The sequence below is a fragment of the Lissotriton vulgaris genome, chromosome 7, assembly GCF_964263255.1.
Source record: "Lissotriton vulgaris chromosome 7, aLisVul1.2, whole genome shotgun sequence".
Taxonomy (NCBI): domain Eukaryota; kingdom Metazoa; phylum Chordata; class Amphibia; order Caudata; family Salamandridae; genus Lissotriton; species Lissotriton vulgaris.
Genome location: NC_141695.1, coordinates 414,766,694 through 414,779,850, shown reverse-complemented (window position 1 = coordinate 414,779,850; position 13,157 = coordinate 414,766,694). Strand labels below are relative to the sequence as shown.

The 13,157-nt window shown below is 42.0% G+C and overlaps 1 protein-coding gene across 3 annotated transcripts in view; it reads left to right on the top strand.

Annotated features, from left to right (window-relative positions):
• LOC147701764 (sulfotransferase 2A1-like) overlaps positions 1-13,157 on the top strand; it is a 580,744-nt gene that overhangs the window by 295,443 nt on the left and 272,144 nt on the right. For all 3 annotated transcript variants that reach the window (XM_086930381.1, XM_086930382.1, XM_086930383.1), the window contains one exon: positions 11,675-11,801. In XM_086930381.1, coding sequence (XP_086786507.1) covers positions 11,675-11,801 — 127 coding nt within the window. The remainder of the gene's footprint in view (positions 1-11,674; positions 11,802-13,157) is intronic.

Below are 13,157 nucleotides of genomic sequence, written 5' to 3'. Positions count from 1 at the left end.
TGTTTCCTTTTACATGGAGGTTGTCGGAGCAGAGTGCCCCATTTCTGGATGGTTACCAGATTTTTAAGTTTTTAATTTAATTTTCCCCAAGGGAGGGGGTGGGGATAATTTCAATGTCTTTATATTTGAGAATGTAATGTAAATACTTTCCTTTGCCATGTAACTGTGTTTCTTTCAGAATGCATTGTATATATTGATGTTTATGTTTCCTTCCTTAACTTCTACTTTGTTGTTTTCCTAAGGAAGGGGGATATGTTATAATTGACGTGTGGCTTTCCTTGCTCTGGCTGTGTCTTCCCTATTGCTCAGCTTGTATGAGTGTTAGAATGCCTAATGATGATATGATATATTGCTTATTAAGTGCCCGAATGCCGAGGCGTCTTGACGCTGGTGTGTGTATACAAGGTACTGAGAAACGCTGAACTACTTCGGTATAAACAGCCGCGTTTTGAAGGCTTTCCTGAAAAGCAACAAATTAGATTGCATTCTCAGGGCCACGGGCAGTTTATTACACAGTTTTGCTGCACAATATGACAAAGACCTACCACCCCATCTGGCTCTTCGAAACTTAGGAATACAAGCCAAGATTAGTGGATCGTAGGTTTTGCACAGGGGTTTAGAGCCTAAATATTTCCTGGCTGTCATCTGAGCCGCCTCCATAACGTGCCTTATGCACCAAACAGAGCGCCTTGAATTCTATTCTCTGCTGAATAGGAAGCCAGTGTAATTTTTTTATTCCCTGAGAGTAGTCGTGCCACAGCATTCTGTAGAGATTGCAGTTTTTTTATCTGGGTTTTATCCACACCCAAGAATAACGCATTACAATATTCCAGTTTGGACAAAAAAAGGGCCGCCATTACTGTCTTCTGTAAATTAAGAGGGATAAAGGTAAAGATTTTACAAAGAGTCTTTAACGGAAAAAAACTGGACGACGTTAGACTATTAACCTGCACTGACATATTAAGCTTGTCGTCAAAAATGACTCCAAGATTCCTGACCTTCCCGACGGGGCAGGGACACTCACCCGCCTCAGGCTGCCACTAGGAATTGTTCCACAGAGACATTCCCTTACCAAACTCAATCACCTCCATCTTTTCTGTGTTTATTTTCAAAAAGCTTAAGCTCAATCCAGTTCATAATGTCCTTTAGAAAGCCATGAAAACTGGCCGCTGTGCTCTCCAGGTTGTCTGATAGGGATATCATCAATTGTGAATCATCTGCATAAGACACAAATGTGAAGCCATGCTTCTTGACGAGTCTGGCCAGTGGTGTCACATAGACATTAAACAATGGTACAAAAAGAACAAACGACAGACCAGGGTCCAGCTCAACCAATCAACATGTACAGTCTGTAATGAGATGGTGCAACACACTTCCTACACCCGTCGTTCAAAAGTGTAAATCACAGAGTCAATGTTCAAGGAAAATGGAAGGTGCACTCGTAGAAAGTAGACATGCAAGCAGTGATTCCAAAAAGTACTTCTTTTTATTCTGTTAATCTTTAAAAACTGGCACACAGCCAATGTGTTCCGTTCCCAGTTGTGCCAAAAGGGAACTTCGCCAGGGCTCTTAGGTAATTCGTCAATAGGTGTAGTGAATTAGTATGGTAAGACAAATGGTGTCTAGAGGGATACAATGCTCATGGACCACTGTTGATGAAGATCTCTTTATATCTTAACCAATCGGCATTGAAAATTGATGTTAAAAAACAAACGGCGTCCTGGAATACAGACTGCGCCTGGACCCAGGCCGCAGGGTAAATCCCAGATGCCTGAACCTGGTTGATCAGGGGGGTAGTATCTCACTGATCTTCCCAGAGGCTAGGTGCATAATAGCGGGGGGCAGGGGTCATTGGGTGAGCCTGATTTTATTGACTGCATAAGATTGGTTACTTCCTCTGCCAGAAGTGGTTTAAACCCTGTTAGCCTAGATTGCACCGTCTACATCCCTGAGGAAGATGGGTTATTATCTGCCATGAGGTTTGACGAATTGGCCAGATCATTGTATTTCACCTGCACCGTATTCTGAAAAAAGGTGGCAAGTTGAATACATAAATCCTGGTCAGGTTTCAACGTATTTACCTGCTGTTGTTGGGCTAGTAAAGTAACAGATTTAAAAAGTTCTCTGGTCGAATTTCCTGATTCTTGGATCTTTTCCATAAAATAGGCCAGTTTTACATCAAGAATGGCCCCCTTATACAGTGTCAAGGCCCGTTGGATGCCTGTTTGCTCAGGTTGCTATAATCTATTCTCCAAAGGCGCTCAAACATTCTACACTCCATTTTTAGTCCTTTAAGTTTAGGGCCATACCAGGGCGTTGCCAGCGGGTGCCTTTTGGCCATTCCTGCTTGTTCTGGTGCAACACAGTCGGCTACTCTCTGAATCCACTCATTAAACTGTGAGGTTGCTACCTTATTATCACTGTCTAGAGTTGGAGGGGAGTGATTAAGAGTGTCTTCTAGATCCCTGCCCTTTACCTTGTTCCAACGTCAGAACCTGACCCTAGTTGTTTTGACCGGGGGCGGTGTTTAGGAAACCTCACCATGGCTTAAAAATAATCTGCCTTGTGATCAGTCCAAGGGAGTGACTCCACCCTGGCCCGTATGAGGTCAGGGTTGTTAGAAAAAAGCCCATCTAAAGTGTGTCCCGCCTGAAGAGTGGGCTCTCACACTATCTTGCTAAGGCCATATGCTGCCATATTGTCTACGAGTTTGGCTGTCTCAGAGTTTGTGCTGAGCTCCAGATGATAAATAAAATCTCCAAGTATTGAAAAAAATTCAGTGTCAATGCATGATTCCATATAGGATAAAAGGGCCTGTGACAAGGCAGCTCTGGGGCCTGGCGGCCTGTACACCTGTAGACCATGAAACTTGATAAAGTCATTAAGCCTAATGCAGAAACGTGTGGCTGCAGCCTGAAGGCCCACTGCAACTTTACCCAGGACCTTCAAATAGTCTTTGTACAAGATTGCTATGCCCCCTCCTTGTTCTCTTGCCTGTCATGGTTAAAAATAATGCATAGCCAGGTGGCAGCACAATGTTCCAATTAGGACTGAAGTTTCATCAGTCCTAATTTCTCTGTCAAGAAGGCTATGTCCGGATTGTGGGCCTGCAATAGCATTTCTAGTTCGTTTTTTTTACGACAGAGCATGTATAAAGAGGTATGCAGTGGAGACTATGATCCTCTGCAACCACAGAGCTTCTCAATGACTCTTTGTTCCTGGTATTGGGTGATGTTTGATCCCCAAACTGAGATACCAGCCCCCTAACTCCCCCTTTTGTCCAGCTACCCCTTGCCTCTGCAGAATTCTCTTGTCGATTTCCTCATTTAGGCGGTAGGAGCAGTTCGTGCAGAGGGGCTTTCCTCTGCTCCCTCCTAGCGTAAAAAAAATCAGTTATCGTGTCTAACTACTCTTTCAGTAGGAATTCTCTGGAATAGGCTAGGGTTCCCAAACGGCCAGGGGTCCTGGCACTGCGCCCGCACTGGGCACCAACGTACCTTCGGCACGCCATCAGTGCGCCCTCTGTGTATTCGTGCCGGTGTGACTTTTATAGAGAAATATGCGGAATGATAGAACGCTGACCCAGAACAGGTGAGCCCACTTTTACAGGCGGAGCACCGCAGGGCCAAAGTGAGGTGGCACTAATAATGTGAAATAAGTAGTGCAATAAACAAATTTTAAAACAGTAGTCTAAAATCCCAACAATACAGTTTTTAAAAACGCTTGTCAGTGTACTAGCAGCAAAGGAGACCCAGGTAATTCAAATGTTCACCGGCCCCTCCTAACACACGATGCGCGTTCGCGCCAGCGTAACTTTTATAGAAAAATATGCGGAAGACTAGAACGATAACCCAGAACAGGCGGGCCCGCTCTTACAGGCAGAGCACCGCAGGGTCAGTGTGAGGTGGCACTAATAATGTGAAATACGCAGTGCAATAAACACATTTTAAAACAGCAGTCTAAAATCACAATAAAATTTAAAAAAACGCTTGTCAGTGTACTAGCAGCAAAGGAGACCCAGTTAATTCAAACGTTCACCCGCCCCTCCTCATGGAATGTTTGGGTGCCTGGCTTGAGTGTAGAGTGTCAGTTGATGGCAGGCAGGCTGAGCGGCAGGGAGGCTGCTCCTGGTGGGGTTGCATTTCTATCTACCTATCTTCTTCTAATGAACTTAACCTGTAACTAAGCTTTAATAAATCCAACCTATTTTATATACCTGGCTCCAAGGACTTTGAAATACCACAGAACTCATACACGCAATTCTCCTAATCTCGACCAGCACTGTTAATGCCTCCCTCCTTTAAGGCTCCATCCCTGACTGCATAAAGTCCAGTCAAGTTACCCCCATTCTGAAAAAAACAAAAGTAGATTAAACTGGCCTTAACAACTACCAACCTATTTCTTATATTGCTACCCTGGTGAAACTCCTGGTTCACATTCAACTCTGCAACCACGTTGATCATTTCCATCTATTGGACCAATTTTAGTCTGGCTTCCGTGCTGGTCACAGCACCTAAATTGCTATGACACACATGGTAGATGATTCTCTAAAAATGGTGGACCAGAATCAAGCCTGTCTTTTAGTCCTCCTTGACCTATCATCAGCATTTGATACGGTTAAACACCAAATATCCTAGACCTTCTGGCACACCGTATGGGCCTTACATGTCTAATCCTTAAATGGTTCTCCTATTACTTCCTTAACAGATCTCAAAGAGTCAAGCTTAATCTCTCTCTATCTCAGTCCACGCCGATCACATTTGGGATCCGACAGGGATCATCTCTTTTGCCCACTCTCTTCAACCTATTCATGGAGCCCCAAACAGAAATTCTGAGCTCATCTAACATCCGATACCACATATACGCTGTCTCCTCCCCAGATGACATCAGTTTCCTCAATACAACACTAATAGGAACTCAAAATTGCCTAAGAGCTAATCACCTCAAACTAAATACTCAAAAACTGAACTCCTTCTAACGGTCATCAAAGAATGACAGAAACAGCTTATAGCCATTAACTGCACTCCACAAATCATTGACTCCACAGTCACTGGGCTTTACGCTTGACAAGAATCTCAAAATGCAGTAACACATCAGTGCCTCCACCAAAGCAGAAAATCACCAAATGAGTATTTTAAGAAAATTAAAACTTCCCCCCACTCAATGATTTCAAACATGCTATACAAGCCTTAGTGATTCCCAGGATGGATTATGGTAGTACAGCCCTATCTGGATTGCCCAGATCTAGACTTACTTCTCTTAGAGTTCGCTCAACTCTTCCGCTAGATTCATCACTGGCTCAAAAAGATACAAACAGGTCACCCCGGATCTCAAATCCCTCAATATTTGCTTAATTCATCTTTTTTTTCTTGTGAAACTGATTGGTTTTCTTAAAGCTGTTTATTAATTGAATAAATGCACAGTCAGATTTTCAATAAATAATGTTTAACACAAGGGAACAGTGCCCATCATTTGAGTCTGAAACTCTGGGGTTTCACTATTGGCAATGCTGAGACCTGCTAAATTCCTTCACTAGCATGTGTTAGGCGAAGTGAGAAAGGGCTTGAGGTCGACATTACAACAGCATGGAGGGGCCAAATTTGGATACTGGGAAAAGTGAAGAAAAGGGAGGAATGCCTTTAGTTGAAGAATGCAGCTCTGTAAGGCACAGTGTTTCACAGGAAGAGTGAAGATATCAGGAAAGGAGGTAGCTAACACTTGAGGGATGGTAGGTCATTTAATTGCAATTTGAGGGAACGGTGAATAATAGTGAAAAAAGAAAATAGCATTGATAAAAGCTCTGAAGCAGGATAAGTTGTAGAAGGAGCTTTATTGGTACAACCATCAACAAGAGATCACAGCAACTGACTCTTCAGGAGAAAACATAACATTCTCATAATGATGTCAAGAAGGCAGAGCTGGTAAAGTTCCATTAAAGGGACAGTAACCACAACACATCCCCTTTCCAATTAATAAAAACAGAAAAGAAAATGCAAAACACTTCATAAGATCAAAAACAGGACAAAGATAAAGCTTAAGACATTACATAATCATTGAATTTCCGAGGAAGGTCTGAAGTCCTCCCAGAAACAGTTCTTTATTAACAAGGAGAAGGAGTAGCACTAGGATTGCAGGAGGAATTGGAACTGCTATTGGAATAGAACTTAACAGCATCGCACTTGGCCAATTTAGACATATTCCAAGTGCAACCATTGTCTAAAGTGACAACATTTTTCCTGATGGAAACAATGGTGAAAGGACCAGTGAAGTTTGAAACACCTTTATGACCACACTTGGATTTTTTCACCAGAACACCATCACCCACATTCCACTTCCTAAGTTTGACATGCATCTTAGCATCATAACGTTGTTTATATTTCTGCTGATAATTTGTCAACGCTTCCCTCCTTCTCACCTCTCTTCAACACAGTCATCACGACCCTTCTCAGGATGCCAGGTAGGATTGAGTTTAGAACAAGCTAACCTACCCCTCAAGGCCTCAAAAGGAGATCTCTGCATGACAGCATTGGGAGTCGTGCGATGTGCCCACCACGTCTCCCTCAAGACACTGCTAAAAGAAACTTTGGATTCCAAAGCCCTTTGTGCACAACTCTTCACAACTCTATTCATCCTTTCCGTGAGACCATTAGCTTGTGGAGAGTAAAGAGCTGTTTTCTGATGAATAATGCCAAGGTTTTTCAAGAAATCATCCATCTCTCTGGAGGTGAATTGCACCCCATTGTCAGTGAGCAGAAATTTAGGAACACCCTCTGACACAAATACCTCCTTCAAAAACTCAATCACAGTTCTAGAATTAACAACACTCATACATTTGGAAACAACCCATTTAGAAGTAAAATCAACTAACAATACAACAAATCTTTCATGCGCAGGCATAAGCTCAAACGGACCTGCAATGTCCAGACCCAATTTAGTCCACACAGCAACAGGAACTTCAACCGGTGACAAAGGAGATTGACTAGTGGTGCGTGATTTGTCATTGACAGCACACAAATGACAATCCTTGACAACAGTCTCCACCATGCTATCCATACCGGGCCACCAGTACCTCTCTCTAATACGAGCCTTCGTGAGATTCCTACCTAAATGCCCTTCATGAGCTAGGTTAATGACTCTCTCCCTCAAATCGCCTGGAGGTACAACTCTGTCACCTCTCATCAAATTGTCCTGAATGAAAGTTAAATCATCCCTTACTGTCCAAAAAGGCTTCAAGACACCCTCAAGAGCATCATAGTTAGGCCAACCATCTCTAATTACACCTTTAAGCAGTTGAAAACTAACGTCATCAGCAACACTCCGTGACCATTCCTCCTTGGAAATGCTAGACTCCAAAACCCAATTTACACAAACACCTTCTGTGACACAATCCCTTACAATAGGAAGGCGAGAAAGACAATCAGCAGGTTTATTGTTCGACCCAGGAATGTACTGTACTTTAAAGTTGAATTCTTGCTGCCCTTCACTCCATCTTTTCAACCTAGGCGTCATATGATCACTTTGATGACATGAAAAGATTTGTACCAGGGGACGATGATCAGATTTTACAACAAAGGGAATCCCCCACAAATAAAATTTAAAGTGAAGCACTGACCAAAATACTGCCAACGCTTCTCTCTCAATACAAGAATAATTAATTTCAGCTTCTCTTAAGGCCCTAGAAGCAAAAGCAACAACAACCTCTTCACCATTCACAACTTGAGAAAGTACAGCACCTAAACCCTTAAGGCTGGCGTCAGTTGTGAGAATAGTTTTGAGTTTCGAGTCAAAATGACCCAGAGTAGGCATTTTACCAATCTCCTTTTTTAGCAACTCAAAAGCCCTTTCACAGTCAACAGACCAAGAAAAATGTACACCCTTCTTTAAGAGAGACCTAATGGGTTCGACAAGACTGGCAAAAACTTTGACAAACCTGGAATAAAATTCCGCCATGCCTAAAAATGACTTGACCTGATACTTATCCACAGGAGTCGGTGCTCCTACAATGCTCTCAGCTAACTCCAATTTGGGCTGAATTCCATTCCCAGAAATAACATGTCCCAAATATGTAACCAATTTTAAACCAATGCGACACTTTTCTTCCTTTACAGTAAGTCCACTCTCATCTAACTTGCTCAAAACAGATCTTAGTACCTTGTCATGTTCACCCTCATCCACTCCATATATCAAAATATCGTCCTGAAAGAACATGACATTTGAAAGACAACCCAAGACCATCTTCATTACTCTTTGAAAACACGCAGCAGCCGAAGCTAAGCCAAATGGCATTCGTAAAAATTGATAAGCACCCAATGGCGTGACAAAAGATGTTAAATGTCTGCAATCTTTATGTAATACAATTTGATGGTAAGCTGAAGAGAGATCGAGTACACTAAACACCTTCGCACCTTTCAAGGTACTAATGCTCTCAGCTATGTTTGACAATGGCTGTCGATCTACCCAGATCCATTCATTTAATCCGCGCAAGTCCACACACATCCTAATTGATTTTCCACCATCCTTGGGTGCTAGAACTACTGGACTCAACCATTCAGATGATTCGATCTCTTCAATCACCCCTAAATTCAGCTATCTTTCAATTTCACACTTAAGTGGCTCAAGCATCATGTTAGGTACCTTTCTCACCTTGTGCACACATGGTTTGGCAGATTTCTTGAGGCTAATTCTGTGCTCAAAACCCTTTAGACACCCCAAGGTATCTGCGAAAACTTTTGGGTAATCCGCAAAATATTTCTCAGAACCAGACACAAAATCTACTTGAGAAGAAGTAGAAACAGGAAAGACGCAGCAAGAAAATCTTCCTTTAACATAACTTGGTCTTTTGGGTCTTCAGCTCCTGGATTAAGGATAATCCCCAAGTCATGCTGATGTCGCCATCCAAGAAGATTGTCACCACTGACAGCAACATAAACCGTACCAGAAATACATCTACCTCTGAAAGAAATGTTAGCTACAGTATAACCTAGTATCTCTATCTTTGATTTGGTATAACTCAAAGGAGAGATATCAGAAGGTAGGAGTTTAACATTCTCTAAACCAACCACCTCATCTCATATTTTGTTCCCAATTAAGGTAAAAGGAGATCCAGAGTCAGCCATAAGTTTGAATACAAACTTGTCAATCCCAATATCACAAAATGGCATGAAAATGTGTTCTACGTCAACTATACCTTCACTAACACTGGAAACAACAACTGTACGTATAATATCAGAAACAGGTTCATTGGTTTCTCTCTTTTTACCAGACCTGCACACACGTGCATAATGCCCTTTGATACCACAATTATTACAAATGCTGTCCTTAGCAAAACATTGAGGAAAATTGGACGAATGAAAAACTCCCACATCTAAAACAACGCATTTTTTGATTGGTGAAAGAACGTTGTTGACGTGAATCACGTTCTTTGGAAATAGTGGATTCTCTGGAGGAAGAAGGACGAGTTTCAAAAGAACTTTTTTGGAAAGATGGATTCTTTTGAGAAGGTTTACCCTTAGGTCCAACACTAACTTTAGCCACTTCCTCATGACATTCAGTGAATTCATCTTCTTCTAGCATATGTACAGAGTCAGGAGTTTTCTTTTTATTATCGCTAACAGTTTGACTCTCATCTTCTTTATTCTTTCTTATTTCTTTGACCCATGTAGAGGTGTTCTCCATACCCTCTACAATGGCTAATGCCTCTTTCAACGAAGGATTTTTTGACAGTAATTTTTCTTGCACCCTAGAACTGTTCGTGCATCGAACAAGTTGATCTCTAACAAGAGATTCAGAAAGATCATCAAAATCACATGTGCGTGAGAGAGTTTTCAAAGTAGCGAAATATGTTCCAACACGTTCACGAGAGCCTTGAACACGAGTAAAAAATCTATGTCGTTCTAAAACAACATTTATCCTTGGACCAAAATACTGTTCTAACATAGTCATAGACATTTTAGAAAATATCTGCAGGTTCACCATCAGCTCCACCCACAGGTATAGTGTCCATACTATCCTACGTATGTCTGCCTTCCACACCCAAATTGTGTAATAAAATAGCTTGTTTTCTGACTGCTGAAAATTTCTCTCCCCCAATAGCAACCAAATACGAATCAAACAAGTTCCTCCATCTCTTCCAAGGAAGAATGGGTTCACCCTCCTCTGAAAGAAAAGGAGGTGGCTGTGACATGCTAGAAGTAGTAGCCATTATGAAAATAGACCAAAATACAGGAAGTCTTTGTAAAATAACAGTGAAAAGTATTATGGCTTAGATGAGGAAAGAAAAAGAAAAATAATATGATGAAATATGTAAGAACAAATATTTAAGTTATGAAAAGTGAATACAATACCTAAGTGCAGAATGATGAGTAGTTCAAACTTAACACTTCACAGCTGCTAACTGCATAATAATGCAAAGAATGTGCTGTTGTGCACATCAATAATGAAAATAGGCAAAAACGAAGTTTTACTACGGTGTATCAGGCTGCTGTGCGCATCAGCGTGGTAATTTGATGATTAATAGTTAAAATGCGCTGCCGTGCGCATCGGCGTAGTCAAATCCGTTATGAATGTAAACATTATGCGCTGCCGTGCGCATCGGCGTGGTTGCCAAGGAACTCCAAAATGGCCGCTGCGTGATGACGTCACGCGTAGGACGTCAGTCGTCAGACGTCAGGAAGTCAAGGTCCAAACGAAGCTGCCGGAGCGTAGAAGAGAGGCGGCACTCGCGCAATGGCACACGCTTACTTCAAGGTGCCGGAGCGAGGAAGAGAACGAGGCACACGCTCACATGAGGCTGCTGGAGCGGGGAAGAGAACGAGGCACTCGCGCAATGACAGACGCGAAGCTGGCACACGCGATGACACACGCGATGGCAATTCAAACAACAACAGGTAACGGTAAGCCTCAAGAAAAAGGCATTACTAGTGACAGTACCTGTTTTGAGAAATTCAGTACGTTTTCCGTTGACCAAAATCAGCAAGAAGGCACTGCAAAGCCTGTCAATGTAGAATAAAGGCAGTATGGTTTCAAGTGTAGTCCAAAAAAAAGGAAGAGATAGATAGTCAAGCAGTTCAGTGTACAGGGTCTCTGAAAATGGAAAATCCAATCCAAGAAAGGCAATAAAGTCTGTAGATTAATGATCCAGATGATAGAAACCAAGTCCAAAACAAGTATATTGTGTCCAATGTAATCCAAGAGGCAGAAAAACGAAAATTTGGAAAAATCCAAGTTCAAAACGAAATTCCAAAGGTAGGGGAGTTGATGGTTGTAGGTGCTTCTCCCCAATCAAGCCTTGACCCTCGTCGCCAGTGATAAAAGCTCTGAAGCAGGATAAGTTGTAGAAGGAGCTTTATTGGTACAACCATCAACAAGAGATCACAGCAACTGACTCTTCAGGAGAAAACATAACATTCTCATAATGATGTCAAGAAGACAGAGCTGGTAAAGTTCCATTAAAGGGACAGTAACCACAACAAGCATTCTTCACGCTGTGGGATGTTGGAGCCCAGGGCGTGTCACTGCAAAGAAAAGAACTACTGTTAAACCATATTTCATAACATGCAAAAGTGTAATGTACTGTACTTCTAATGGGAAAGTGTGACATGTAAATTTCTATACGTTGATTTTAGTGGTGTTCCTCCTTTCCTCATATACTCTCTTATTGTGTCTTTTTTTTTAGATTATTTACACAGTGCGGGACCCAAAAGATGTCCTTGTCTCTCTTTACTACTTTGCCAAAATGACCATCTTCTACAAAGACCCTGGGACCTTTGAGCAGTTCTTTGAGCTATTTCTCAAAGGGGATGGTAAGCATCTGATGCATGTTTATAAGCAGCCTTTATTTTCAGGCTTGCTTTTTGCAGCTGTTTCAGAGAAAATGCACAGTACAACATCCTGACACCTAAGATGGTGCCTGCAGGGAGGATAGAGGTTACCTGTATGTAGCAAACATCCCAACATGCTGGGCAAGGGAAGGAGGTGGTAGAGGTTTGCCTTTCCTAAATTGGCCACACACTAAAGTATTCAAAATAGTGATGGATGGAATGCTAGAATTAATCTCACGTGAGTCCCTTGAACACTGTGTCACTAGAACCAAGATATTATTTGGCTGGTGAACGCTAATTAGGGCGAGAGTGGTAGTGGTTGCTTGTGTTCGGGTGCAGGTGGAATCGGTCCTGGCAGTTTGGTCTGCACTGTTCCCAATAGAGCTGGGTCAAAACTGATTTGCACATGGCAGGGTCCCAGCTGAGGTGGCATGGGATGCAAAATAACAATGGACTGGGATGCAGTAATTATCAGTGGCTGAGATTAATTCAGGCTACCCATCCATTACTTTTTTGTATACGTTAGTGTTACCTAAATTGGCAGCAAAATTATCTCAACCAGATCCCTCCGCATTAGAATTGCTGATTATTTTTCTGTTCAGTACGGTATATTTTCATTGAGACTCCACTTTCTAAAGGGTCTTTTAACCCTCTGCATGCTGCGGACAGCCCCCGGACGTCCGACGTCATGGTGGGCTTGTGCCGAGGACGTCCGAGGCCGTCCGAACCCCGCCCACTCTTTATTTCGTCTGCAAAGCACGAAATTTCATGCAGCGCGCAAGGGGATAAAGTTTATTTTAGTTAAAGATTATTGTATTCATCACAAATGATTACAATAAATACACATAAGATAACAATTACTCAAAGACAACAAACTAAAGATTGTATAAAGGTACCAGTTTAGACTTGGAAAGAGCCAGACAGGCCTAGGTTTAAAGGACTAAAAATCAAGTTTAACATCTCAATAATACGATTGTAAGTGGAGAGATCTGATTAGTGAAAGAAAATTCAACTGCTTTAGTAGTCCTAATGCTTCATTCATCAAAAATAATTCGAAGATACTGTCCACACATTTTCAGTTTAGGACACAAAATATGATCTATAGATTTAAATTTGCAACCACACAGACGAGAAGAACTGTTGTTCCTGAGATTAGGATTCCGAGATTTCTCAAACTGAGCCAAAGGGATGTAAAGTTGCTTCAATGCCTCGAATTTTCTTTTCGTTGCAGCTTCAAAGATGGAATCAGGATAGGGTTGCTTGAAGCTGAAGAAGCACTTATACTACGTTTCTGTGCTTGTAGCTCAGTGAGCACGTCAGGTCCTTGGTACGGTAATT